The sequence below is a fragment of the Geotrypetes seraphini genome, chromosome 12 (assembly GCF_902459505.1).
Source record: "Geotrypetes seraphini chromosome 12, aGeoSer1.1, whole genome shotgun sequence".
NCBI classification, from domain to species: domain Eukaryota; kingdom Metazoa; phylum Chordata; class Amphibia; order Gymnophiona; family Dermophiidae; genus Geotrypetes; species Geotrypetes seraphini.
The window spans coordinates 73,672,522-73,699,445 of record NC_047095.1 but is presented as its reverse complement, the minus strand read 5'-3'; the positions used below and the strand labels follow the sequence as shown (position 1 = coordinate 73,699,445).

Here is a 26,924-nt window from a genome sequence, read left to right as displayed (position 1 = left end):
TAAAGATTAACCTCTACTGGTCTGGAGAAGCTAAAAGAAAGTAAATTAGCAGGTAAGAACCTAATTTCTCCTTTATGTCCAATTGTCACCCCAGTCCCTAAGGGATCACATGATTTTCATAAAATTGCATTACTTCTTGGAGTCAAAGCTATCTTGATACATTGGTTGACACCGGAATCCCCTTCTCAGCTTATCCAGCATTTACAACTGGGAAGAATACGGATCCCTGAAGTAGGCTACTGAACCTGTGACTGCTGCCTTTGGTTTTAGGTTTCCTGTCTTTGCCTGTGGCTTGGCAGGAACCACCAGATAGATCGGGGCCTCTTCACCTGGGGGGGGGGGGGGGGGGGGAGAATTGCAGTGTTCATAATATCTGATTTGGTTGGTTTCCACAGCACTTTTGCTGTGATGGTGGTTGCTAACAATTATTGCTGTGAATTTGCTTAATAAAATATATGAAAAAATAAAAAATCTGTCTTTATGCAAATTGGGGTTTCAGTGTATGATCAGCCAAAAGATGCTGTTGTCAGATAGACCTTTGACAACCCCTGCTTGGGCAGTTCAAATCTCCAGCAACCTAATGTACCCATTGCTGCTGGGACCTAAGGAGGGGACCTTTGTCAACCCCCATCACTCTATGTTCCCAGGGGTTCAGGAAGCCAAGCTCAGTCCAGGTCCTGGGGCCTTATGTTCAAACAACATAGTCAGGTAGGGTGCAGTCACGCTTCTCATCATCACAGGATCTGTTATCTGTCATTCAATAAACCTAAGATAGTCTTAGCCCTCCTTTAACATATGTTTTCAGACAGTAAGGAACAGTATAAGCCTGCTTCCTGGCAATTCAGAGATCCTGTGTTCATCCTTTATCTGACTGACACCCTCCTGAACCCACCCAATATAGCAGGCAACCTTCTCTCCCTTTAATTTAGTCTTGGAAAGTAAAATCCATCCATCTCCAAGCTACTGTGAGTGTGCCAGAAATACTATGTGAGTTGTTTAAAAGAACCAAAGGTGGGCAGATTAGAAGCAGTGCCTGGGAGCAGGGCCCAGGCACCTGCTAGACATGTTGGAAGTACTATATGTGGAGAGATGCCACACCGCCATAGAGTGAGTTAGAATATGGGTGGATCCCAGAAAACTTCTGCATACAGCAAAAGTGTCAAGTCTGGGTAGGTTCCAAGCAGCTCAGTTGTACTTGACTGCTATGCAGTAGATAAGAAAAAACAGAATTTATGTATGCTGGCACATTGTGTTGCATGTGAATGGCTGCTGGCTGGGTGCCAGAATGCCACTGGGCAGGTAGAAGGGGGAGGGGGGTGGCTAGGATGCTGCCCAGCAGGTTACAGGAGAGTAAGCAGAAGTGATCATAGGCAGCAGCCTTGACTTTCAACTTGATCACTGTAGTCCTCGACCTCCTCTAAGCCAGTGCTTCTCAAACCTCTCCTGGAGGCAGACCTAATCAGTCAGGTTTTCAGGGTCCCCACTATGATCAGGCATGAAATAGGTTTGCATATAATGGGTCTCCAATAGAGAATGACACAGGGACAAATTTGTCCCCGTAGCAACTCAATTTCCCTGTCCCATCCTCATGAATTTTGTCACTGTCCTTGTACCTGCCTCATTCCTGTAAGCTCTGCCTTAACCGCACAAGCCTCAAACACTTATGATTTTAAAGTGTTTGAGGCTTGTGCAGATGAGGACAGAACTTGCAGGAACGGGGCAGGGACAGGAAAAGAATTCACGAGGACGGGACGGGGAAAAATTTGTCCCCTTGTCATTCTCTAGTCTCCAATATATGTAAATACATCTCACGCATATTCATTGTGGCAATCCTGAAGATCCAGCTGGTTAGGGCTGAGAAACACTACTCTAAGCACCTTTCTCTAAAGGTAAACGAGCTCCTCCCGAACTGTTTCTGACCCTTGGTTCAGGGCTCCTGGCTTCCCTGGCACATATGCAGAGTTCTGTCACTGGCTCATACTCCAAAGCTATAATTACAGCTTAAGGTTACTTGTGCAGAAACTTCACTGGCAGCTGTCCTTGGTGTCTTACATACTGCCATAGAATTCCTCATGAAATCCACACAAGGTTTGCCTGAAGTCATCTCATCCCAGGCAGGCAGCGGACTCATGGTATGGCTGTAGGGCTACAAGACTCCAGGCAGCTGTTGAAATCATATTGTCACACAACTGCCATGCCCCCTTCACACCGGCTGGTGATCATGTTTCCAATTTCAGTCCATGTGTCAGTGTGGGGGTTATAAACTTCTACAGAATCAGATGTAACAGGGGCAGAGAAATCTTGACTACTGGAACGTCCTCCAGTGGCATAGAGAAAGCCATTCACAGCCACCACCGACACTCCTGCTCGAGGGACTTTCATTGCAGCAACTTCCACCCATTTCTCCTGTTTGAGACAAAAATTTCCAAAAGCAATGAACTATTGACATCAGCCCCCTGTAGCATGTCCCAGGCCCACAACCTATCCTACCTCATGAGGAGAATATTTCTCCACTGTGCTAAGTGCATCTTCCCTCTCATTCCATCCTCCCACGGCATAGATACAGTCATTGAGGGTGGCCACACCGAGGTACGCACGTCGTGTCTCCATGGATGGCAGCGGAGCCCATTGCTTGGTGATGGGATTGTAAATTTCAGCAGTCCGTAGTTCAATACCCTCATTACTGATTCCCCCAATAACGTAAATCAAACCTATAAGCACAGCCATAAAAAGAGGTGAGAATGAGGCAGGATTTTACCTGTTACAAAGATGGAGATTTGTAAAGGGAAGTATTTCCCAGAGCTGTAGCTGGCACTGAAGGAGCAGATGCAGAAACTGGTAGGCGATATTGATGGATGGAAAGAAGCTCAATTCTAGGAATGACATTGAAGGGGGGGGGGGGGGAAGAGCTAAGAAAAGGAGGGGGGCACAGCCCAGTGAGGATCCTGAGGGAAAGGAAAGATTCAGGATAAAATTATTTTGTGGGGTGTCAGGAACAGGTGAGTATATCAAGGGAGGGAGGGGGGGAATCAATAGCCAAGTACAGATACTGAGCGAAGGGATAGATTAGAAATTAGGTAAAAAGGGGAAGCTACAGTTAAGTGCAGATACTGAGAGGGATGAGGGGAACAGGACCATGGCCTACTGAAGATACTTGGAGGGAAAGGCAGAGACAAGCAGATGCAGATACTGAAGGGGACAATCGGAGATGGGAAGGAGGAACTGGGGCTCAGGTGAAGAAACTGAGGGTTACTGTATTTGTTAAGCCAAAAAAAGAGGACACCTGATTCCAGCCCCACCCAGTGTCCTGCACCGCCCCTGCATTCTGCTAATCTTGCCCCTAAACTGCCCACCCCCCAGCGCAACCTCTCTTTCTCTTTAGCTCCCTACCCGGGACACCCCAGATTTGGATGTGGCTCTCTGAGTCTCCCCTGTCCCCAGTACCTCCTCTGGTGCAACAATTTCTAAACTTTGGGCAGCAGGCAGTGTTATCAATATGGTTCTGCGGCTGTTGACCTGCTCCGGAAGCCTTCACTGAAGCACTTCCTGTTCCTGCGAAAGCAAGACACTGCAGAGCAAAGGCTTCCAGAGCAGGCCGATGGCAACAGGATCATGTCACAAACACTGCCAGCTACCCAAAGTTTTGAAATTGCAGAGCCTGAAGAGGTATGTGGGGATAGGGGAGACTCAGAGAGCCATACCCGATTCCCAGTTGGGGACTGACTGGAGAGAGTGAGTCCAAAACCTAGACAAACTCCAGGAAATTGTTTGGAGACCCAGACAGTCCTCTAAAAAGAGGACATGTCCGGGTAAATCCAGACATCTGGTAATCCTAAGGAGGAGGAACTGGGGTCAGGGATGAGGAAGGAGGAAGCAGGTCCAAAGGCCCATACATATACTGAAGGGGATAATAAAAAGATGAGGAGGAGGAACTGGGGGTCAGTTAAAGAAGCAGGGAGGGAGGCTAGAACCAAGTCAGAATACTGAGTGAGAGAGGATAGAGGGAAAGGAGGGATGCTATATGTGTGTTGGGGGCAGGTGCTGTCTGTATACTACTGGGCTGTTGCTGATGAATAAGAAGAAAGACATCAACAGTTCAGGAATACATACCCTGCATTTCACAGCAGCCAAAGTAATAACGTGGCAAAGGCATGGAACCCACAAGCTGCCACAAATTCTCCTCTGGGTCATAGCGCTCCACAGTATTACCAATTTCGGCTCCAATCCAGCCCCCTACATAAGAAAGCGAGGAAAGATAAGACAGTGCAGCTCCCATAGACAAACCCCTGCAATAATCTTTCTTTATGCCAAGAAAATTCACTGCTCATTTTAAATTAGTTTTACTCTTTGGGATCTTGCCAGGTACTTGTGACCTGGATTGGCTATTGGATTGGCTTCATTATTCATGGGAGGAGTCATAGAGGTAAGACAGGCTGTTACCTAGTGCATAGATGGCCCCCAGGCAGGTGCAGACCCCGAGGCCACAGCGAGGATAGTTCATAGATGCCACAGCTGTCCATTGCCTAGTAATATGGTTGTAGCATTCTGTGCAATCAAAGATCATGGACTCCTTCTCGCCTGAGAAGACAGAGAAGAGATGCAATCAGTCTCGCATAGGCCACGGGCACACAACCTGAAGGATCAGGTGAGGGGAGACTTTGCTACCTGGTGCACTAAGTGCAGGGGAGGGATGATTTCCCTGTGAGACTTCAAACATCTCTATACTGGTACAGAACCAGTGAGCTAAGCTGGACAGTGCTGTAGAGCAGGGTTCTCAATCCAGTCCGCTTTTCAGGATACCTACAATGAAACGCAGCCATATCGGGCATATCTGTGGGTTCATGGGAGTACTTCTAATAAAGACTTTATATTTGGATTCTGTTTGGTCTGAGAGGCTCCTGAGAAAATTAAAGTCATGGGACAGGAGGATTAGGATTATGTTCTTATGGCTTGGTTATCGAATAGAAAACAGAAGATTGGCCATTTTTCAAAGTGGAAGAGGGTAAATAGTGGAGTGCCGCAGGGATCTGTACTGGGACCGGTGCTATTTAACTTATTTAGAAATGATGTGGAAATTGGAATAACAAGTGATGTGATTAAATTTGCAGATGACACTAAGCTGTTCAAAGTTGCTAAAACGCATGCAGATTGTAAAAAAATGCAGGCAGACCTTAGGAAATTGGAATACTGGGCATCCAAGTGGCAGATGAAATTTAATATGGACAAATGCGAAGTGATGCACATTGGGAAGAATAACCAGAATCACAGTTACCATATGCTAGGGACCAAGAAAAGATTTGGATGTCAGAGACAATACGATCAAATCTTCTACCCAATTTGCAGTGGCAGCCAAAAAAGAAAAAATATTAAAAAAGGGATGGTTAACAAGATTAAGAATGTCATAATGCCCCTGTATCGATCCATGGTGTGACCTCATCTGGAGTATTGCTTTCAATTCTGGTGTCCTTATCTTAAGAAAGATATAGTGGCACTAGAAAAAGTTCAAAGAAGAGCGACCAAGATGGTAAAGGGGATGGAACTCCTCTCGTATGAGGAAAGACTAAAACGGTTAGGGCTCTTCAGCTTGGAAAAGAGACGGCTGAGGGGAGATAGGATTTATTCATTTATTTTGATTTTTATCTCATCCTCCCAGTAGCTCAGAACAGCCTACAAGCAAACATTCACAGTGGAGTACATTTGGACATTTAAAGTCTACAAAATCTTGAGCGGAGTAAAACTGGTAAAAGAGGATCGATTTTTCACTCTGTCAAAAATTACAAAGACTAGGGGACACTTGATGAAGTTACAGAGAAATACTTTTAAAACCAATAGGAGGAAATTTTTTTTCACTCAGAGAATACACTTCTCCCTCTGAATCCACGGTTTCAGTATCCGCGGATTCGGTTATTCGCGATTTTTTTTTGGGAATAGAAACGCTGCACCCGGATCTTCCCCAGACCTTACCTGATGGTCTAGTAACGATGCGGGGCAGGATTGATCTTCCTACACTCCTGCCCCGTGCAGAGCTGTCATCAAAATGTCTGCCGTGAGTTCCCATTGTAGTCTCGAGACTAGAATGGGAACTCACGTCACTAGACCACCAGGTAAGGTCTGGGGAAGGTCTGTGACGCAGGAAGGAGACGGGGGTGGATCAGAGGTGGCCCTAAAAGTTATTGGCGGGCTGGCTCTGCCCCTAACCCTGTAGTTAAACTCTGGAACACATTGCCAGAGGTTGTGGTAAGAGCGGATAGCGTATCTGATTTTAATAAAGGTTTGGATAATTTCCTGGAGGAAAAGTCCATAGTCTGTTATTGAGACAGACATGGGGGAAGCCACTGCTTGCCCTGGATCGGTAGCATGGAATATTGCAACTCCTTGGGTTTTGTCCAGGTACTAGTGACCTGGATTGGCCACCATGAGAATGGGCTACTGGGCTTGATGGACCTTTGGTCTGACCCAGTAAGGCTGTTCTTATGTTTGTTATCCCCCCATAGTGAATCTAGTGGTCTTTCTGTTTTCTCATACCTACAGTACAATGAATATGCATGAGATACATTTGCATGCAAATGTATCTCATTCATTGTGGACAGCCTGAAAACCCGGGTTGTTTGATGTGTCCCAAGGACTGGGTTGATAAATCCCTGCTGTAACCTAGAGGGCTCCAAACTTTCTATTGCTGGAAGTGTTAATGTGTTATTTTTATACTGCCTTTGCCTTCCGTAAAGAACTCCAAACAGTTTACATCAGACATCATAAAACAGTGCAATTACAAAATGCAATCTGATCACACCTATTGAGGGACTCTGTAGAGATTAGAACCAGAATATCTAACTCATGTTTACCAGTTTGTGTACATCTAGAGATAGCCTGCGATCTTGCTATTGGTTGCGACCTGGTTTGGCTTCTTGTGTTCTATTCTTAGAGATGTCTCTTCATTTAAAAAATGCATCACCTTCCCAAAATACAATCTTTGGTAGGTTGCATCACAGCATGTGTATGGCTCTCTGCTGAGCATCGAGACTATGACTTCAAACATTTGCCCAGCTATTTTGTATTAATTCTCAGCAAGCATTTGCAGTTTTTTTTTCTAAATGTGTAATAATTCAAACGCTACGAAGATACACAGTCAGGGTTACCCTTCAGAGTTTGCTTGCTACTGGGGCAAGTATCTGATCTTTTCTGCAAATTGAAATGCTAGAGCATCAGTAATAATATTTCTATATTTATTGAAAATTGGCATCCCAGCCCCCTACATCTACCCTTTCCACTCCATCCTCTCTTCTCTCTCTTACACCAACCCCATTCCCTTCCCTCTCCATCGCTAGAAGGCATATGCCATTGCTTCTGACTTCCAGAGCTAAGGTCTTGCCCCTCCTCCCTTACCTGCACTATGCTGAAAAGCATGTTAGTTCATAAGAATAGCCAAACTGGGCCAAACCAATGCCCAGTATTTGGTTTCCGCAGTGGTCAATCCAGGTCGCCAACTAGTAGCAACATTCCATGCTGTCTCAATAGCAGGAACTTGTCCAAACCTTTTTTAATCCCAGATATGCTAACCATAGTTACTATATCCTTGGTGACAAGTATTTTTTGAGTGACTTCATTGAGCGTCTCCTACTCTTTGCAATTATTGCAACAGTAAAAAGACGATTTTGCATTACTCAGGATTTTGTACACCTCAATCTTTCCCCCCCTCAGCCGCCTCTTTTCCAAGCTGATGATCTACCTAACCTCTTTAGCCTTTTCTCATACGAGAGGAGTTTTTTGCTCTTCTTTTAACCTTTTCTAATTTTACTATATCTTTTTTGAGATATGGTGACAAGAATTGAATGCATTACTCAAGGTGAGGTCACACCATGGAGCAATTATAATATTCTTGATCTTATTTGCCATGCCTTTTCTAATAATTCCTAGCATCCTGTTTGCTTTTTTTAGCCACTGCTACACATTGGGCAGGAGATTTCAGCATACTGTCTACAATGATAACTAGATACAATAAACATCTGGTAACTACGATTTGGATTATTTTTTGTAATGTGCATCACTTTGCTTTTGTCAACATTAAATTTCATCTACCATTTGGATGCCCATTCTTCCAATTTCCTAAGTTCTTCTGCAGTTTTCACAGTCCACATCAGTCCATCCAGAATCCAAACAAGGCCTCTGCCTTTTTCATGGCCATTGGTCCAACACTCCCACCCCTCTCTAGCAGCCTCTGAAAGACAGTGACAGTAGCTGGCCAAATCACCTCCCCATTAATATAGGTTACTCCTTATCAAATTCTTAAACAGCTCCAGAGCACCATCCACTGGCCAGACTCCAGTGAAGGGAGACCATAGCTCGCAGAAAAGTTCCCCTCCCTGCCACTTTCACTCATGTGTCCCTCTAGGGAGATCATGTTTAGCTCTCTCTCTCTCTCATAGTGCAGCCTTTATCACTGCTACAGGCCTGCATGGAGGAAAAAATGTAACTTTGCTCCACATAGGGGAGTGTGTGGCGCAGTGGTTAGAACTACAGCCTCAGCACCCTGAGGTTGTGGGTTCAAATCCCATGCTGCGCCTTGTGACCCTGGGCAGGTCACTTAAAACTCCCATTGCTCCAGGTACATTAGATAGAGTGTGAGCCAACAGGATAGATAGGGATAAATGGTTGAGTATCTGAATGTGAACCACTTAGGCTATAAGTGGTATATAAAAACGATAAATAAATGAATGCCTAATTTGGCTAGATGGGACTTGTGGATTGCAGTTTAAGGATCCCTGATCTAGGTGAAGACTCAACACCTGATGTGCACTTCACACCCAATGAATCGCTGGCAAAATTCTTTATTTTCTATCACTTCAGATAGTCCTTAACACCTACATACAAACAAAGCAGACTTTCTGAACGAGGTTACTTCAGCTAAGGTCAAACTTAGTTCTGGGGTCTTCATGTCTGCTACCCCCTTTAAACTATGTAGGTTCCTAAAATTTGGTCTTGTTCTTCTTTTCTCCCCTTTCTACGATAGAGCTTTGATGGAGATTTCAGTAGTTGGAATCTAAGCACAGTACTGGGCAGAGCTTTGGATTCTTGCCCAGAAATAGCTAAGAAGAAAACAAAAAAAATGTAATTGGAATCAGGTTGTACAGACTGGATGGACCATTCGGGTCTTTATCTGTCATCATCTACTATGTTACTATGTAGGTACTGTCCAGGGCCAAGTCTAATGACTCTGCAGACTGACAAACTGCCAATCTACCTGCTCAAAAGCCATTACCTCCAACAACGTACATCATCCCATTGAGCGCTGCAACACCCAGCCCACTGCGAGCCTGGTGCAGGGAGGACACTGTCGTCCAATACTGACTGAAGGTGTCAAAACGCTCCACGCAACTCAGAGCCCTGCTATCACTCCAGCGCCCACCCTGCAAACGAGTGTATCCACCTGTGAAAAAGAGACAGCATCAGTAAGCTGTCATTGCAGAGATCAAAAATAGCCATCTGTGAGAGTCACTGCAAAGACACCCCTGTAGCTGTGAAAGAATGCAAATGAATTAAATGGCTATCCACTACATTACACACAACTAATGTCAATGAAAAGCAAAGCTATGAGAAAACTACTTATCATTTCTAAAGCGCTGAACGGTGTACATGTAATATAGCCCCTGCTCAGGAGAGCTTACAATCTAATTTGGACAGAGAGACAGGACATATAGGGTTTGGAGTTTCTAGGAGAGAGAATGTTAGAATGGACATAGTACCTTACAGTGAGTGGGAATTCAGAGTTGAAAGCAGCCTCAAAAAAGTGGGCTTTTAGCCTGGATTTGAATAGAGAAGGAGCCTGGTGCAAGATAGAAGGGCCCCCGTATGTCTGAAATGTGGAACAGCAGATGTACTGGAATATACTGAAGAGGGTGAGGTCAGGAGGGAAGATTTTTTTTTCTCATCTTATGCGATAGGCTTACCCAGAAATCCAGGCATTTTGGAAGGAAGTGATACGTTTCATTCAAGAGGTCACGGATTTGGCAAGAAACCTAAATCCAATAGTTTGTTTGCTCTTGAAACTGCCAATGGAGGGGGTTCAATCATACCCTGCCTAACAACTGGACCTGAAGAACTCACATGCTGCCCTACCATGTGCTGCTGCCTGCTTGCTGGCTGGACCCAATCAAAGCAATTTCCAAATTCCAGGTAAAAGCCCTGGTCTCTTGATCCGAGTCCCAGGGAGGTAGGATAGTGGAAACTGCTTTTTTTTTTTGAAGGAGGATGAGGAGGAAACTGAAAGCTTGCAGACTGCTGAAGGGAAGGCGGAATTATATGTGTGTGGGGGGGGGGGGGAGTAAGAGAGTAGTCAGGAATCTCATGAATTGCTGGGGTAGGGGTAAGCAGGAGAAATGCTGGGATACAAAGGAGAAAAATTGGACGAGGGCAATGGCTTTAAAGCTAGGAATGGAGGAATAAAATATTCACAGAGATAAAAGTTGAAGAAAAAGAAACTATTCAGAGGGCTGGGAGAGACAAAAGCTGATAAGAGACGGAAAGGAGAACATATGTCAAGGTTGGGGTGGGAAAGGAAAAGCAAGGGGAGAGGAGAAAATATTCTGGGGTGGGAGGCTGGGGGAAGGAAAGCAAGATAAGAGAAAATATTCTGGAGCAGTGGGATAGGAAGGGAAGGAAAGCGGGATTGTGAAAAATTGCAGGCGGACCTTAGGAAACTGGAAGACTGGGCATCCAAATAGCTGATGAAATTTAATGTGGACAAATGCACAGTAATGCACATTGGGAAGAATAACCTGAATCACAGTTGCCAGATACTAGGGTCCACCTTGGGGGGTTAGCGTCCAAGAAAAGGATCTGGGTGGCATCGTAGACAATATGATGAAACCTTCCGCCCAATGTGTGGCGGCAGCCAAATAAAGCAAACAGGCTGCTAGGAATTGTTAAAAAAGGGATGGTTAACAAGATTAAGAATGTCATAATGCCCCTGTATCGCTCCATGGTGTGACCTCATTTGGAGTATTGCGTTTAATTCTGGTTTCTTTATCTCAAGAAAGATATAGTGGCGTTAGAAAAGGTTCAAAGAAGAGCGACCAAGATGGTAAAGGGGATGAACTCCTCTCGTATGAGTAAAGATTAAAATGGTTAGGGCTCTTCAGTGGAGTACAAGTTGATCGATTTTTCACTCTGTCAAAAATGACAAAGACTAGGGGACACACGATGAAGTTACAGGGAAATACTTTTAAAACCAATAGGAGGAAATTATTTTTCACTCAGAGAATAGTTAAGCTCTGGAACGCGTTGCCAAAGGTTGTGGTAAGAGCAGCTAGCGTAGCTGGTTTTAAGAAAGGTTTGGACAAGTTCCTGGAGGAAAAGTCGATAGTCTGTTTTTGAGAAAGACATGGGGGAAGCCACTGCTTGCCCTGGATCGGTAGCATGGAATGTTGCTACTCCTTGGGTTTTGGCCACCGTGGGAACGGGCTACTAGGTTTGATTGACCATTGGTCTGACCTAGTAAGGCTACTCTTATGTTCTTATTCTGTGCCAGTGGGATGGGAACGGAAGGAAAGCTTGATGAGAGGAGAAAATATATATATTTTTTTTGGGGGGGGGGGGACTGGAAGAAGGAAGTGAAATAAGAGAAATATTCTTGGGCTACTTTAGCAAAACAGACATACTATGAAAAAAAATGTTTAATGAAGTCGCCCGAAGCAGAACCTGTTAATTTGGATATGGAACAAAGTGGCAATGACAGCACTCAAGAAGAAACAAATGCTGAATGTGAAATGACTATTGAGGATGTCACTAGTGAAATCAGTTCAAAGCAAGATTCTTCTAAGCAAACATGTAATGATAACTAGGATATTGGTGAATTGCCTGAAAATACACTATTCGTAACAGACCTACTGGTGAGAATTGGCCTCGTGCAAATAATGGATCCTGAGTTTCCAATAACCAGCCATTGTAGTAGACATGTTCTGATTTACACGTCCCCCCTGTATAAACTACATGCGTTCACACAGCTGCTCCTCAGCTCCCAAACAGTAAAGGGTGTGAAAACAATTCAAGTACATACTACACTGTGTCTGCTACTGCTCCTCTGTCCTGAGGCCTTTGCTCCATAATATCTGTCACGTGTCACTCCCCATAGAACATATGGGTCAGCCCAATGGTCCATCAAGCCCAGTAGCCCGTTCTCAGGTCCCTAGTGCCTGGCCAAAACCCAGAGTAGCTACTGATCCAGGGCAAGCAGTGACTTCCCCCATGTCTTTCTCAATAACAGACTATGGACTTTTCCTCCAGAAACTTGTCCAAACCTTTCTTAAAACCAGCTATGCTATCCGCTTTTACCACATCTGGCAATGCGTTCCAGAGCTTAACTATTCTCTGAGTGAAAAAAAATTTCCTCTTATTGGTTTTAAAAGTATTTCCACAGTACATTTTACTACAAAAGCTTCCGGAACATCAACAGAACAAGCAGTGACAAAAGCACTCATTTTGTATTTCTGTGTTTCTGAAAGGATCCTAACCTACTACATAGAGGTACTTCCGAGCCTTTCTCCGAGGGTGCACTTTGGAGGCATGCAGGAAGCAGCTGACTCGGCTGTCCTTTGGGAAGTGATGGATCTCACAGAATTCCCTGAGCAATGTCTGCAGTGCCACTCGCAGGCTGAAATCTGTGAGGCCTGCAAGAGAAGAAGAAAATAAACTGACCGAGCCCTGCCTCCAGAGTGTCAACAGGTACAAGAAGAGGTGGCCGAGTTCACAGCCATGTAAACCACAGTAGGATGATAAGATCAACATTGCCAAGCCTTGCAACTTTAGTCAGAACAGAAAACATGACACAGTGTAAAATCATCTATCCCCTCTGCTTATACACAAGGCTGGGCCCTGGTTCAGGACGGGTTACTGGGCTGAGATGAAAGCGTACATCCTAACTGCACTGTGGAGGCACTGGGCTCTCTAATCCTTCCCATATCACCTGCCCCCCCAGTGAACTCCAACGAGCTCTGATTCTATTTACAGTTGTGCCCCTTGGAACAAAATTGGGCCAAGTCCACTTTGTTACATGGAAAGATTCTGGAATCTAAGTTGTAAAGTGTACATAAAATCAGTGTACAGAGTAATTTCACTAAAAAGATCTGTCCCAGACTCTGCAAGACTTACAATGCATGGACAAGGCCTACTTTTACTCTGAAGGGCTCAATTCTCTTTGTGTAGCTCTATTAGACCAGTCAGCTCTGACCCCTCTAATCACCAGCTTCCCTACCACCACCACACACACAATATGTGCAAGAGACTCTCAACATTCTTACATCTTTGTCTTCTGGTGCATCTCTGATCACCACTAAGTATCCTCAGATTGGCAGCCCTAGCTCTGAACCCCTCTCCTCCCCCCTCCAAGAGTGCCTCCAATGGACTCTAAACCCTCACACCACCTCCTCTGGTGTTTCTCTAATGGGTTCCGATTCCCCCCTTCACTCCAATTCCCTCTGGTGTTCCTCTAATGAGCTCTGTGCCTTCCCTAGTATACCTCAAGTGAGTTCTGACCCCCCCTCACACAGCACCTGGCGTACCTCAAATAAGCTCTGTCCCCCATTTCAGAACACCTCCCCCTGATGTATCTCTCAAATGCTTCCCCAGTGTACCTTTAAAATGGACTCTATCCCCTCTCCCAAAGTTCCTCCCTGTGCTCTACTTCTACATGGGTTCTGAATCTCCCCAGTGCCTCCCCCAGTGTAGACTCTAAGCCTTCCCCTAGCTCCTCCCCTGGAGTATCTCCAAATGACCTCTAACCTCTTTCACACAGATTCTTCCCCTAGTGCACTTTCAATGAGCTCCGACTTCCTCTCACTGCTGCCCCCACCAAGTATTTCCAATAAGCACTGCCCCCTCTCATATCTCCACCAGCTGACACACCTTCAATGTACTTTGTAAGTGTCTGTGCTGGTAACAGTGGGAATCGGATGGGCTCCAGCACCTCCACCACATGTTTCCTGCGCTGCCCCAGGTCCTTTAGAATCCAGCCCATGGCAGCGGTGAACACCTGATACTCATCCTCAATGCTGAGCTCCTCACTTTGCAGGATCTTCACCAGCTCTTCTTTACCCAGTGCCAGGAATTCCTCCTCATTCTGCACTTCTAAGAAGTGTGCATGGATGTAGCACTCAGCAGCTTCCATCAGGTCTGCCTGGGCCATATGATGTGCCAGCTGGAAGATGCCCACCACATTTGAAGGCTCCATCTGTGCCTTCAGGAACCGACAGCACAGTTCAGCCACCTCACTCAACTGCAACATGTCCGCTGCCACCAAGAGTTCCTGCACATTTCCTGTGCTGATCGTCACCACACCTCCACATCAACCAGAGAGAGAAAAACAAGGAAAAAGCTACAATCACTTGGTGCAACAGGAAAACAGAACACTGAAGCCCAGGGGTCAGGTTCTTGAGACATTGGGTAGAGAAAATGGCAAGAGCAGGTGCAGAGAGACACCAGGACAGGTGAGAAGAAATAGGAAGGGATCAAGAGTAAGGAGTGAGAGGAGGGAAAGGAACAGACCATGAGAAGGACTTTAAGATACGATGGAAGGGGAAGGCATAATGAGATACTGTTATGCCTATGGCCAGGGGGTAACTGGAACTCAGCATACTACGTGACATGTCTCCTCAAGTCTGCTTATTTGCTATCATCCTGACCAATGTGAACTTTGTTACCAAGAGCATACCAAGGGTGCTGTTTCCAGTCTGCCCTTGACCTGGCTAAACCTATAAGCTGGGCGCACCCATCTGCTGGACTGCTGTCCTCAACCTGAGACAACTTACTTCAGCATCTTGGTGTGTGTACTGTGATAAGAGCCCACCTGTGTGTAATAGCTTAAGCATCAGGAATAAAGGTCAAACAGCAGTTAACCTCCCAGCTGGAAGATAAAGAAGGACACGTGTTGTTTTTTGCAGAGACAGAGACAGGGCAAAGGTAGTGTGGGAAAAAGGTATATAAGAAACAGTGGGACATTACCAAAATGAATCTTGCTGCAGCCGTGGGAGGGCCATGGACTGAACCTTTCCCTTGATCGTCTTAGATTCCCGATCAGTATTGGAGAGGGGAGTGGCAGACACGGACAAGTATTCTATTTGGTGTATATAGATATTCTCTGCTTATATCTTGTATGTTATCTGATGTCTATCTGCATTATTTGGTATTACTTGATGTTTATGCAATAAAGAATCATATTACTCTGAAGCTTTGTTGGGAGTGACTTCTACATACCCTTGTTAGATAAACACGTGGCAGTACAGGTACTATAGGGATGTATCCAAAAAGAGAGATCTCAAGTAGAGAATGACACAGGGAAAACATTTATCACCGTTCCCACCCTGACCCATGAGCTTGTCCCCGTCCCCACGAGTTCAGTCCCTGTCCCTGCCTCGCAAGCTCGGTCCCCGCCCCACAAACTGTCAGATCCCATCCGCACAACCCTCGAATAATTATGATTTTATAATTAACTTATTTTATTAAAGGATAAAAAGAGACTATTCTGTACAATTGTCATTTTATAAACACAAATAATACAGAGCAAGGATCAACAAAACCCGTCTCCCCTCCCTTTCACAAATATCCATCCCCTCCACTATTGTGAAAACTGAACAAACCAAATTACTACAGAATGCTACATAGAAAAATCAAGCTATCAGAATACTTCAGTCACACATGGCAGGAATAGTGTTAGGGGAGTGCAACTGTCCCCTGGTCAGAGAGAGAGCCCTAAGCCAGCTGGAAACTAAAGAAGCACAGCCTGGACTTTGCGGTTCCCAGTTATGTCCAATACCAGCTCTAACAGGATACATATTTAAAATCTGAAATATTCTAATCACAAAATATAAAATAAATTTTTTTTTCTATCTTTTGTCATCTGGTAATTTTATTCTTTAAATCACATTGGTCTCAGGCTTTGGTTTCCTTCTGTCTTCATCGTGGCATGGCTGGCTCCTGAAGGTAAAATAGGTGCAAGAGGAGCTGGGGAGGAGATGCCGAGTCTGACACAGGTGCAATTTTTTTTACCACACGAGTAAGACTTTTCACTGATCCCATGGGGCGGTAAGAGATCTTGTCCCCATTCCCGCAGGGCGGTGAAAAGTCTTGTCCCCATTCCTGCGGTAAACCAGTTGTAAATGTCTCCATACCTGCAGATTTAATGCGGTGACCACGGTTTACCATGGTAAACGGTCCCCGTGTCATTCTCTAATCTCAAGTCACTATGGCTAGGGAACAGGAAGGAAAAGAACAAGATTAAAGGCTCTGAAACATAGAGGAGGAGAAAGGGACCACAGTCACAGCAATCAGGGTGGATTTAATTTAAAGCAGTGGTTCTTAAACCTGTCCTGGGGGACCCCCAGCCAGTCAGGTTTTCAAGCTATCCCCAATGAATATTCATGAGAGAAATTTGCATACCAGGAAGTATTTTTTCACAGAAAGGGTGGTGGATCGCTGGAACAGACTTCCGGTGCAGGTGGTCGAGGCCACCAACGTGCTCGACTTTAAGAATAAATGGGACATCCACGTGGGATCCCTACGAGAGTTAAGGAACTAGGTCATCAGCATTCAGACTTAATGGGGTGGGTCAGTAATTTGGGCAGACTTGATGGGCTGTGGCCCTTTTCTGCCGTCATCTTTCTATGTTTCTACTTCCTTCGTTATAGGCAAATTTCTCTCAGGCATATTCATTAGGGATATCTTGAAATCACGATTGGCAGGAGGGGGTAGGGGGTGTCTCCCAGGACAGGTTTAAGAACCACTGATTTAAATCATGATGTTCAACAGAAAGGCTCATTCTTGCTGGTATAATCTTAATATTTACAACCAAATGAAGATTTCATTTTTTGAAAAAGCAGCTCAGGTGTTATTCCAAAGACAGCAGGCAGATATTCTCATGTGTGGGTGACGTCATCCATGCAGCCTCTGGTATGGACACTTTAAAAGTGCATCGCCACTTTAACAAATTTAGAAAGTTTGCAATAGCCCACACCGCGCATGTGCGAATGCCTTCCCGCTTGACGTGGCTCCTCAGTTCATTAAGCAAGCTAAGAAGCCAACCAGGGGAGGTGGGTGGGTTGTGAGAATATCTGCCTGCTGTCCCTGGTAACTGTGCTTTATCCCAGGACAAGCAGGCAGCATATTCTCAAATGTGGTACTCCCTTGCTTACTAGAATGGGATGGAGGAAGAGTTGGCCATTAGGAAAATAAATTTTGTATTACTGCTTGGCCGAAGTGACTATCCCATCTGGAATAAGATTCCAGACAGTAGTAAATGTGTAAACTGAGGACCAAGTAGCAGCTTTACAGATTTCATCAATAGGAGTGGAGCGAAGGAAAGCAACTGAAGCTGCCATAGCTCTGACTTTGTGGGCTGCGATACAACTCCCCAGTTGTAGCCCAGCCTGAACAGAAAGAAATACAAGAGGCCAACCATTTGGAAATTGTTCTCTTGGATACTGGGCGTCCCAACTTGTTAGGATCAAAGGAGACAAAAATTTGAGGAGATGTTCTATGAGATTGAGCTCTCTGCATATAGTAGGCCAATGCTCTTTGGCAGTCCAGAGTGTGAAGAGCCATTTCCCCAGGGTGAGAATGAGGCTTAGGAAGGAATATTGGAAGCACAATAGATTAGTTAAGGTGACGACCTTTGGAAGAAACTTGGGATGGATGCGAAGCACCACTTTGTCATGGTGGAACACTGTGAAAGGGGATCCGCCACCAGTGCTTGAAGTTCAGTGTCATTCTCTAATCCAGACTTTGGGCTTCCCCGAAGACTGGGTTGAAAAATCCTGAACTGTACTGAATTACCCCAAATGCTAGATAAAACTTTTTTTTTTTTTTAACATAGAATAAAAGCACAGTGACTCAGAATAACAAGTAAGCAAGAGTGGGCTGAGAACCAGGGAAACCAAGCTTCAAATCCCACTACCAGGGAAATACATTCAGGGACAGTGGTATGTCACCATGAGTTCCAGCTAAAAAGGCTTAAATTCATTTAGAAACTTGCTACATCCCTCTTATTAGAGAAAAGTCAAAGTGCTTTCAATTATCATAATTTAACAAACCACGCAGTTATGCATCACCATAATCTAAAATCTGACAGACTGCAACATTGCTCTCTAGCTCCTGCAATCAGCCTCAGAGAAATAGTGCATTCTTAAAGCACAACCTACCTGTGTAAACAAACTCTAGCAGCAGACGAAAGCAGCCCACATCCACACCAAGGATGGGTACCACATCTGTGGATGCCTCTCTCATTCCTCCGCCGAACAGTGCTGCAAAGTAGGGACTGCTGGCAGCCAGCACAAGTCTGTGCACAGGGAACAGCACCTCCTCCACCTGCAGCTGCACATCACAGAAATCGGAGCATGCCCTCAGCTGGTTCATCTGCGACAAAAGCAGCTGGGCATGCTTGTCGGAGGAAAAGGGAGCTTCCAATGCCATTGCTGAGGATCACAACGTCAGACAGCAAGAGATACCCATGACAAGTCACCTGAGAAGGAAGAAGCATCATTAAGTACAAATTCCACAGGGAAGAGATTCTGGAAGGTGCTCCTCAGGGGTTCTGAGCCAACACATCAGTTACAATAAAGTGAGACAGGCCAACAGCCTAAATTCTACCCATGATGCCCCTGCAGGGCAGAGAACCCAGGTAAGAAGGAAGTTTCAAGGCCTGACCCTTGAGAATCGCCTTACTGGGTCAGACCAATGGAACATCAAGCCCAGTAGCCCGTTCTCACAGTGGCCAATCCAGGTCACTAGTACCCAGCCAAAACCCAAGGAGTAGCAACATTCCATGCTACCGATCCAGGGCAAGCAGATATGGAACAAACTGTAGCTATAACTACCTCTGCAGCTGGGGCTGTGATAAGGAACTAAAGAGGTCTTCAGGCTTAGCAAAGACCTCAGTGACTCTCACCCCTCACAAAGGGTCTCTGGGTGATAGCAAACTCACACGAAAGGAGGACCTGTTAGTAGGCACTGTGGACTTTAGTTAAACTGCATTGTTCCTTATCTCTCCAACACAGCCCCAACTCCAGAAGTACTAGATGAGCTTGGGGTAAAGAGGCTGAGAGGGTGAAGCTTGCTTAGATGTAAGATTTCCGATGCATGTTTATACGTTTTGCTTTTTATGCAAGATCACTAATTTTAGTATCTTTGACATTGGCTGTTTATCTCAACCCATTTATCCATGCTTATCACACTCACAATTTCTCTATTTTTCAACCATTTACTGCTAATTTGTTTATAAAAACTTTTGTTCACTGCATACTGATATTTTATGCTGTTTCCTTTCTGTTGCTCAGCAATCATTGAGATTAAAAGACTGCCATCCACTGGGTATGTTCTAAATTGCAAATATTTGTTGATCATTTCATTTTTTATATTGCTTTGTCAATATTTAATTCATACATTTATTCCAACTCACTTTATATATACACATTTACACTCATATTTTTCTGTTTAGATTCTACTTGGGTTATTTTTTTTTTTTTCAAAAAAAAAAGTACAGTACTTTGCTATTTGTTTAAGTTAACATTTGTAAACTGCTTAGGTTTTAAGCGTTCTCGAAATTTTTAAAATAAATAATGTACATAATATACAATTAACAGTTTACAAAATGCCTTAGTTACAGTACAAGTTTGTTTTTTTTCTGGTACAAGTTTTTATCCTAACTCAACACATACTAGGGATCTAATACCAATATCCATAATATAAAGTTTACAGGTTAAATATGTGACAGTTACAGTACAAGTTTTTGTCCTAACGCAACACATTCCGAGGATCTTGTACCAATATACATTTCTTTGTAATCTGTTGGTCGTGGGAGTTAAGTGAACAGGTATGTTCTTCTTGCTTTCCTTCGAGGGATCTTATCAGTGGGCAGTCAATTCCAGTGGGCCGGTATGAAGTGAGAGTAGGAATGTCGTTTGGCGGTTTGCAGTTGAAGGGCACAACCGGGGGGCGTTTTGAGGCGTATTTCATCCTGGGTGCAGAGGGACCAGTCTGGCACGTATGGAGGAAGCTTGGCCGTCACGGTAGCCTGGTGAACACTAGTATCAGGCCCTTGAAGATACAACATTTGGCTACAGGCAGCCAGCGAGCCGATGATAGAGCCTGAGAGACTGGGTTGCGGGGATGGATGTTCTTTAGAACAGTGTTCTTCAACCTATGGACCGGCAGAAATAAAATAATTATTTTGTGGACCAGCATCGGTCCACAGACCGGCGGTTGAAGAACACTGGGCTAAGTCTTGGACAAGACCCTGCCCATCTCTACCTAATCTCCACCCCAGACCCCGCCCCATAATAGTACCAATTGTAACACTATTTTTTCCATTCATTTTTCATAGATACACACAATATAATCTTATTACCAACACATAATGGTTAACCACAAAATTAAACTACACAAAGCACACTGACAGCAGATGTAAAGTCTCAAAATTGACATAATTCAATCACAAAATTCAAAAATAAAATCATTCCCCTTACCTTTGTTGTCTCCCTCCATCATGCTATGCCTTACCTTCTGGCCTGCTCCCGCCTGGGCTTTTTATGCTGCCTCTGGTGTTATCTTCAGGCTGGCTCCCTCTTCCTCACTGATGCAGTGCACAAAGTTGCGGGCAGCGGCTCCTTGTGCGTCCCATGCCTCATCTGAAAGCCTTCCCTCTGACGTTGTGACGTCAGAGAGAAGAATTCCGGTTCAGGCGCAGGACGTGCATAGGAGCCACTGCCCGTGGCTTTGTGCACTGAATCAGTGAGGAAGAGGGAGTTGGCTCGAAGATAACGCTGCATCGATCGCACCGTGATGCACGTGCTGGCCCTATGGACCGGCAGGAAATTTCTGTGGACTGGCACCAGTCCATGGACTGGTGGTTGAAGAACACTGCTTTAGAAATCTGATTGCTATGTTTTGTACACCCTCGAGACGTTGTACTTTCTTCGTCATGAGACCGTTGAATAGCATGTTGCAGTAGTCCATTCGGGAGCGGACTAAGGCATAGAGTAGCTGGGTGAATTCAGACTCGGAAAAGTAGTTCCTTATTTTTTCAAAGTTGTTGCAGGTAGTAAAATGAGGAAGATATCACCTGTGAGATGTGGTTGGAGTCAAGGAGTATTCCTAGGCTGCGTGTTTGGTCTTTTGCAGTTATAGTAGCTGAGTTCCGTAGTTGAGAGGGACAGATGTAGTTGCAGCATTCTTTGTGGATCCAAAGGAGATCCATCTTGGAGTTTAGTTGTAATTTGTTGACGAACATCCAGTTCAGGAGTTTTGCAATCTGGGTGTCACGGGTTTCTCCTAGTGGTAGGTATAGTTTGATGTCAACCGTGAAGGAGTGAATCTGAATTTGGTATTTGCAGGCTGTCTAGGACAGTGTTTTTCAACCTTTTTACACCGGTGGACCGGCAGAAATAAAAGAATTATTTTGTGGACCGGCAAACTACTAAGACCGAAATAAAAAAACACATTTCCGCCCTGTCTCTGCAAACTCGGTCCCCACAAACCATCTGATCCCATCCGCACAAGCCTCATTATGATTTTATATTGAACATATTTTATTAAAGTATAAAAAAACCCCAACATTCTGTACAAATTGTCATTTTATAAATATACAGAGCAAGAACCAACAAAACCCCTGTCTCCCCTCCCCTTCACATATATCCCCTCTACTATCAAGAAAACTGAACAAGCTAAGTTATTACAGAATGCTACATAGAAATTTCATGCTGACAGAATACTGCAGACACACATGACAGGAATAGTGTTAGGGAAGTGCAACTAGGGCAACTGCCACCTGGTCAGAGAGAGCCCTAAGCCATCTGGAAGCTAAAGAAGCACTGCCTGGGCTTTGCAGTCCCCAGTTATGTCTCTACCAGGATATATATTCAAATCTGATATATTCTAATGACAAAATAAATCCAATTATTTTTTTTCTACCTTTTGTGGTCTCTGCTTTCATCTTCTTTTCACTCTTTTCTTTCCAGTGACTGCCCTCTCTTCAATCCAGCATCTGCCCGTTCCATCCACTGTCTGCCCTCTCCCCCTTCCATATGTATCTGACTTCTTTCAATGCCCCTTTCCATCCAGGCTGTGCCTCCTCTCTCTTTTTTACATCATTCATTCCAGCTTCACTGCTTTCTTCATTTTTCTCTCTCCTACACCAGATCTAACATCTTTATCCCTCTCTCATTTCTCTGCTGACCCCCTTTCCAGCATCAATCTCTCTACTTTGTCATTCTTCTGTCTCTCCCCTTTCCCTCATCTGATCTCTCCATTCCACCCTGACCGCCTTCCCCTCCTTTAATCTCCCTGCCAGCTGTTTCCTTCCTTTTTTCCTTCTCCCTTCCCTCCTCCCCCTATCCAACATTAACTCTCTTCCCATCCCTTTCCCTCCTCCCCTCCCAGTAGCATCTCTCCTTCTACCTCCTTCCAGGTCCAGTAGCAGCTCTCCCTTTATCCAGGAGCTTCCCCGCCTCCAACAGTGGCTTCCTCTCCTTCCAACAGCTCTCAGTACTTGCCTGCAGCAGTGATTTCCTTAGGCAGCTTTTGGTCTGTTGCTGCCTCCGAGGAAAGGGGAAGTTGCCGAAGTGAATCACTGCCCTGGCAAGTACGAGAGCTGCTGGGAGGGGAGACAGCCACTGTCGAAGACTCCCCAGGATCTTGCTCCTGCGCGCCCTGCACATTCGCGCCCCCCCCAAGCCAGCACAAACAGCGTTGCACCACAGACCCTGCTGCTCAAGACGAGCCAGAGGCCCCTACCAACCGCATCCTGCACGTGGGCAGACTCCCAGCACAGACGCTGACGATGGCCCCAATCCACACGCATATTTTAGACAGGTACTTAGGTATTTTTTTATCTGGGGCAATAAAGTGTTAAGTGACTTTCCCAGAGTCACAAGGAGAAGCAGAATTTCACACATGAGGGCATAGTTGCAGGTCCTTCTGGCTTCATATGAATAACACTGGAGGAACAGAGTCTACTGTTTTCACTGTTAAGACATTAAAAAGGGCACTCAATTGGCTCAAGCAGTATTGAGCTCTACAATACCAACTACTTCATTGCAAGGAAAGGGGATGGACTCATATATCACCTTTTTGTGAACATATGAATAGCCCTACTGGGTCAGACTAATGGTCCATCTAGCCCAGTATCCTGTCTTCACGGTGGCCAATCCAGGTCACAAGTAAAGCAGTTTACATATACAGTAAGTTACAGAATTACAGAGGATATGATAAACAAATCACAGATAACCAGGAAGTGTAAATCCAAGACATAGAACATGATGCCAGAGGACATAATTTGAGGTTGAGGGGTGGTAGATTCAGGGGCAATGTTAGGAAATTCTACTTTACGGAGAGGGTAGTGGATGCCTGGAATGCGCTCCCGAGAGAGGTGGTGGAGAGTAAAACTGTGACTGAGTTTGAAGAACAATGGTCTGAAATTTGTCAGTTAAGAAATGCAGAATCATGCATTTGGGCTGCAAAAACCTGATGGAATGGTAGGATGAACACAGAAGATTTAGAATCAGAAAATAATATTAAATATTGAACTAGGCCAGTTACTGGGCAGACTTGCACGGTCTGTGTCTGTGTATGGCCGTTTGGTGGAGGATGGGCAGGGGAGGGCTTCAATGGCTGGGAGGATGTAGATGGGCTGGAGTAAGTCTTAACAGAGATTTCGGCAGTTGGAACCCAAGCACAGTACCGGGTAAAGCTTTGGATTCTTGCCCAGAAATAGCTAAGAAGAAAAAATTTAAATAAAAAAAAAAATTTAAATTGAATCAGGTTGGGCAGATTGGATGGACCATTTGGGTCTTTATCTGCCGTCATCTACTATGTTACTATGCAAATAAGATTTAGTATGAAGACAGTATATGATACTAATTATATGTGTACAGAAGGATGATTGATTAGGGTATAGATTGTAAGCTCTTTTGAGCAGGGACTGTCTTCTCTGTGACTCTGTGCAGTGCTGCGTACATCTGGTAGCGCTATAGAAATAATTAATAGTATAGTAGTAGTATAGTAAATGTGTGCATATACATAGGATGACTGATATGGTATAATTGTGTCTGTATTGAAAACCATCTCAGAAAGTGCTAACACCATTACAGAAGAAACTCATGCAAACTGCTCTGAACCGACTAGCAGTGTTATAGCACCTGAATGTAAACCATTTACCATTTAGGCTAAAAGTGGTATATAAATACTTAAAAAATAAAATAAATAAATTGGATATCTCTAGAAATTTTCTTGGCCAAATATCAAAGTAACATAGTAGATGATGGCAGATAAAGACCCGAATGGTCCATCTAGTCTGCCCAACCTGATTCAATCAAAAAAATTTGTTGGGTTGGTTTTTTTCCTCCCTTCTTCTTCTTAGCTATTTCTGGGCAAGAATCCAATGCTCTGCCCGGTACTGTTCTTGGGTTCCAACTCACTCCAGTCCATCTACACCCTCCCAGCCATCCTCCAGCAAAGGCCATCATTTATTTTATTACTGCATTGTTATTTCTAGTCAAAGAGTACTAGTTATTGTTTGATGCTTACTGCATGTTCCCTTGATATCTCTTCCAATACAATTGGGGGGGAGGCATTTCCCTGTGGAAGATTTCAGCAACTCCTGCTGCATCCTCGAAGTCCCCCCCGCGTCGTAGGAGGAACCGGCTTCAAGCTCCAACCCTCCCCCTCACCCGCAGACCCCGCTCAGCCGTCTCACCACACTCGTCCTCTCCCTCTCTTGTACCGGCTCTCAATCCCGCCCCCCTCACGGTGCGCGCGATTAGGGTCTCGGGCGGCCTCATGCTCTGCCTCCTTTGGTTTTACCGCATGGTCGTTCCTCCCAATGTGATGCCGGGGCGGAGATCTTCTCCCGCTGCTTGCTGGCTTTCCTTGGCTGAGGAGCCGTTACACACATGGGTACCTGAAGAGCCCAAGTCCCCACCATGCCAGCCACAAGGCACCTGAAGCAAGACTCCAAGGATTGGTCACAGTTTCAAACTAGGGTTGCCATAAAAAAAGAGCTCCATAAACCCTGATAACTTGAAAGAAACATTTTCTCTCTATGATCTACTGTAAATGCAACATTATTAGTGGAAGGTAATTTGTCTCACCCATCTAAAAAAATTCTTAATCATTTCAATTTTCAACAAAAGTTTGGGAACAAGATCTGCAAATTACTGATCAAACTGTAAACTGGGAATACTTTTGGTATAAAGTATCAATCAGCCTATCTCAATCTCTGTTTTCTAGCCCAAAGTGCAATATGGACTCGAGTTAAAAACTGAAAATAATTTTTTATTTTAACTTCCATTGCCATATCTAAGATTTGTTTTTCCCCACTGTTTATCATCTCTCTCTCTCCCTGCCTTGTGCCCTGGGTCAGATCTCTCTAATCCAATGGATTACAGGGCCCAAGACAACATGGATTCACTAGAGACAGATCTTGTCAGACAAATCTGATCAATTCTTTTGACTTGGTGACCAGAGAATTGGATAGAGGATGTGCACTAGATGTGGTGTATTTAGATTTTAGCAAAGCCTTTGACAGTGTTCTACAGGCATTTAATAAATAAACTGAGTGTCCTTGTTATGGGCTCGGTCAAGAACTGGTTGAGAAGGAGGCAACAGAGGGTAGTGGTCAATGGACATCGGTCTGAGGAAAGGAATGTTACCAGTGGTGTTCCTCAAGGTTCAGTTCTTGGACCTATTCTTTGTAACATTTTTGTAAGCGACAGTGCTAAAGGGATGTCAGGTCAGATATGCCTCTTTGTGGATGATACCAAAATCTGCAATAGAGAATACACCCCCGATAATGTGAACAACGTGAGGAAAGATTTAGCAAAGCTTGAACAATGGTCTGAAATTTGTCAGTTAAGAAATGCAGGATCATGCATTTGGGCTGCAAAAACCTGATGGAATGGTAGTTTAGGGGGCAAGTAACTTTTGTACATTAAAGAGGAGCAAGACTTGGGTATGATAGTACGTGATGATTTTAAGGTGGCCAGACAGGTTGAAAAGGTGATGGGGAAAGTTAGAAGAAATGCTAGGATGCCCTTGTATAAGACTCTGGTGAGACCTCATTTAGACTGCACCTTCAAAAAGTTATAAACAGGATGGAGTCAGTCCTTAATTCTGTCCCTGTACACCTTATGATGAAGAGGGGGGTCTTCATCACAAGGTGTTTGGGGGCAGAATTAAGGATCTCAATATGTATTCTTTGGAGGGAGATATGATAGAGATTTAAATACATGTGTGGCATAAAATAGTAGGTTTAGTTTCTATAGTTTTCATGTGCTTTGATTAAGGAACACAGAGGCCATAAGAAAAGCCTTACTGGATCAGACCAATGGTCCATCAAGCGCAGTAGCCAATCCAGGTCCCTAGTACCTGGACCAAAACCAGAGTAGCTACCAGAGGTTTTCCACTTCTGAGCACACTTCGGATCTTACCCAAACTCTTCAGTGTGGCCAGTTTCCTGTTCTGTTCCTCCAGAGGCCATACTTACCATTCCAGCAGCGTCCTAGCAATAGGTCAAGGAGAAGCGCAGATTCGATGCAGTCTGCTCTGCAGTGGGGAAGTTGATTCCTATTTCTCCGTGGAAGCCAATTTCACGATGGCTCGACTTCTTCGCGAACATTTCCTCAAGGCTGCCTCGCGCAGGGCATTCCAGGCGCCGCATCCGGTCCCCGTCACGTGACGAGCGGACGCGCTGCCTGAGCTGCGCGCGCTGACCCGGACGCCACGCACGACGTCAGGTGAGCGGCCGCGGCGATTCTCGCTGCGGGTTGGCTGGTGGCGCGCGGACGTCGGCTCCTCCTCGGCACGTGCGCGCGCGTGTGGTGTTGGCGACGGTGAGGGAGCGCGAGGCGGAGCGGGAAAGTTTTCTCCTACAGGGTGAGGGAGTGAGGCGA

General features: G+C 44.9%; 2 protein-coding genes across 7 annotated transcripts in view; one reads left to right on the top strand and one right to left on the bottom strand.

The window, feature by feature from the left end:
* Nucleotides 1–1,703: 1,703 nt before the first annotated feature.
* IPP (intracisternal A particle-promoted polypeptide) lies at nucleotides 1,704–26,897 on the bottom strand. Of its 5 annotated transcripts, none has more exons than XM_033915396.1 (9): nucleotides 26,519–26,894; nucleotides 18,183–18,502; nucleotides 14,056–14,328; nucleotides 12,507–12,662; nucleotides 9,257–9,424; nucleotides 4,441–4,578; nucleotides 4,111–4,233; nucleotides 2,491–2,711; nucleotides 1,704–2,406 (listed from the first exon to the last, which is right to left on the bottom strand). In XM_033915396.1, exons 2-9 carry the CDS (start codon nucleotides 18,451–18,453, stop codon nucleotides 2,182–2,184), a joined length of 1,575 nt encoding a protein of 524 aa, XP_033771287.1. In that variant the 5' UTR covers nucleotides 18,454–18,502; nucleotides 26,519–26,894; the 3' UTR covers nucleotides 1,704–2,181. The 5 variants fall into 5 exon arrangements, with proteins under 5 accessions (XP_033771287.1, XP_033771285.1, XP_033771286.1 ...); XM_033915394.1 differs by having other exon boundaries at nucleotides 13,897–14,328; nucleotides 26,519–26,893; XM_033915395.1 differs by lacking the exon at nucleotides 4,441–4,578 and having other exon boundaries at nucleotides 13,897–14,328; nucleotides 26,519–26,897.
* GPBP1L1 (GC-rich promoter binding protein 1 like 1) overlaps nucleotides 26,780–26,924 on the top strand; it is a 200,037-nt gene continuing 199,892 nt past the window's right edge. The window contains exon 1 of one of the 2 annotated variants that reach the window (XM_033915400.1): nucleotides 26,780–26,907. The gene's annotated coding sequence lies outside the window, so the exon portion shown is untranslated. The remainder of the gene's footprint in view (nucleotides 26,908–26,924) is intronic. The other variant, XM_033915406.1, reaches the window with a different exon arrangement.

Excerpts from the sequence above, each read along its gene's own strand:
- IPP (XM_033915394.1), bottom strand. The coding sequence starts at position 18,453 with ATGGCATTGGAAGCTCCCTTTTCCTCCGACAAGCATGCCCAGCTGCTT. Across the intron at positions 14,329-18,182 it reads GCTAGAGTTTGTTTACACAG|GTGTGGTGACGATCAGCACA; the intron begins GTAGGTTGTGCT and ends GTTGATGTGGAG. Across the intron at positions 2,712-4,110 it reads TGGCTGCTGTGAAATGCAGG|GTTTGATTTACGTTATTGGG; the intron begins GTATGTATTCCT and ends CTGTGCTTATAG.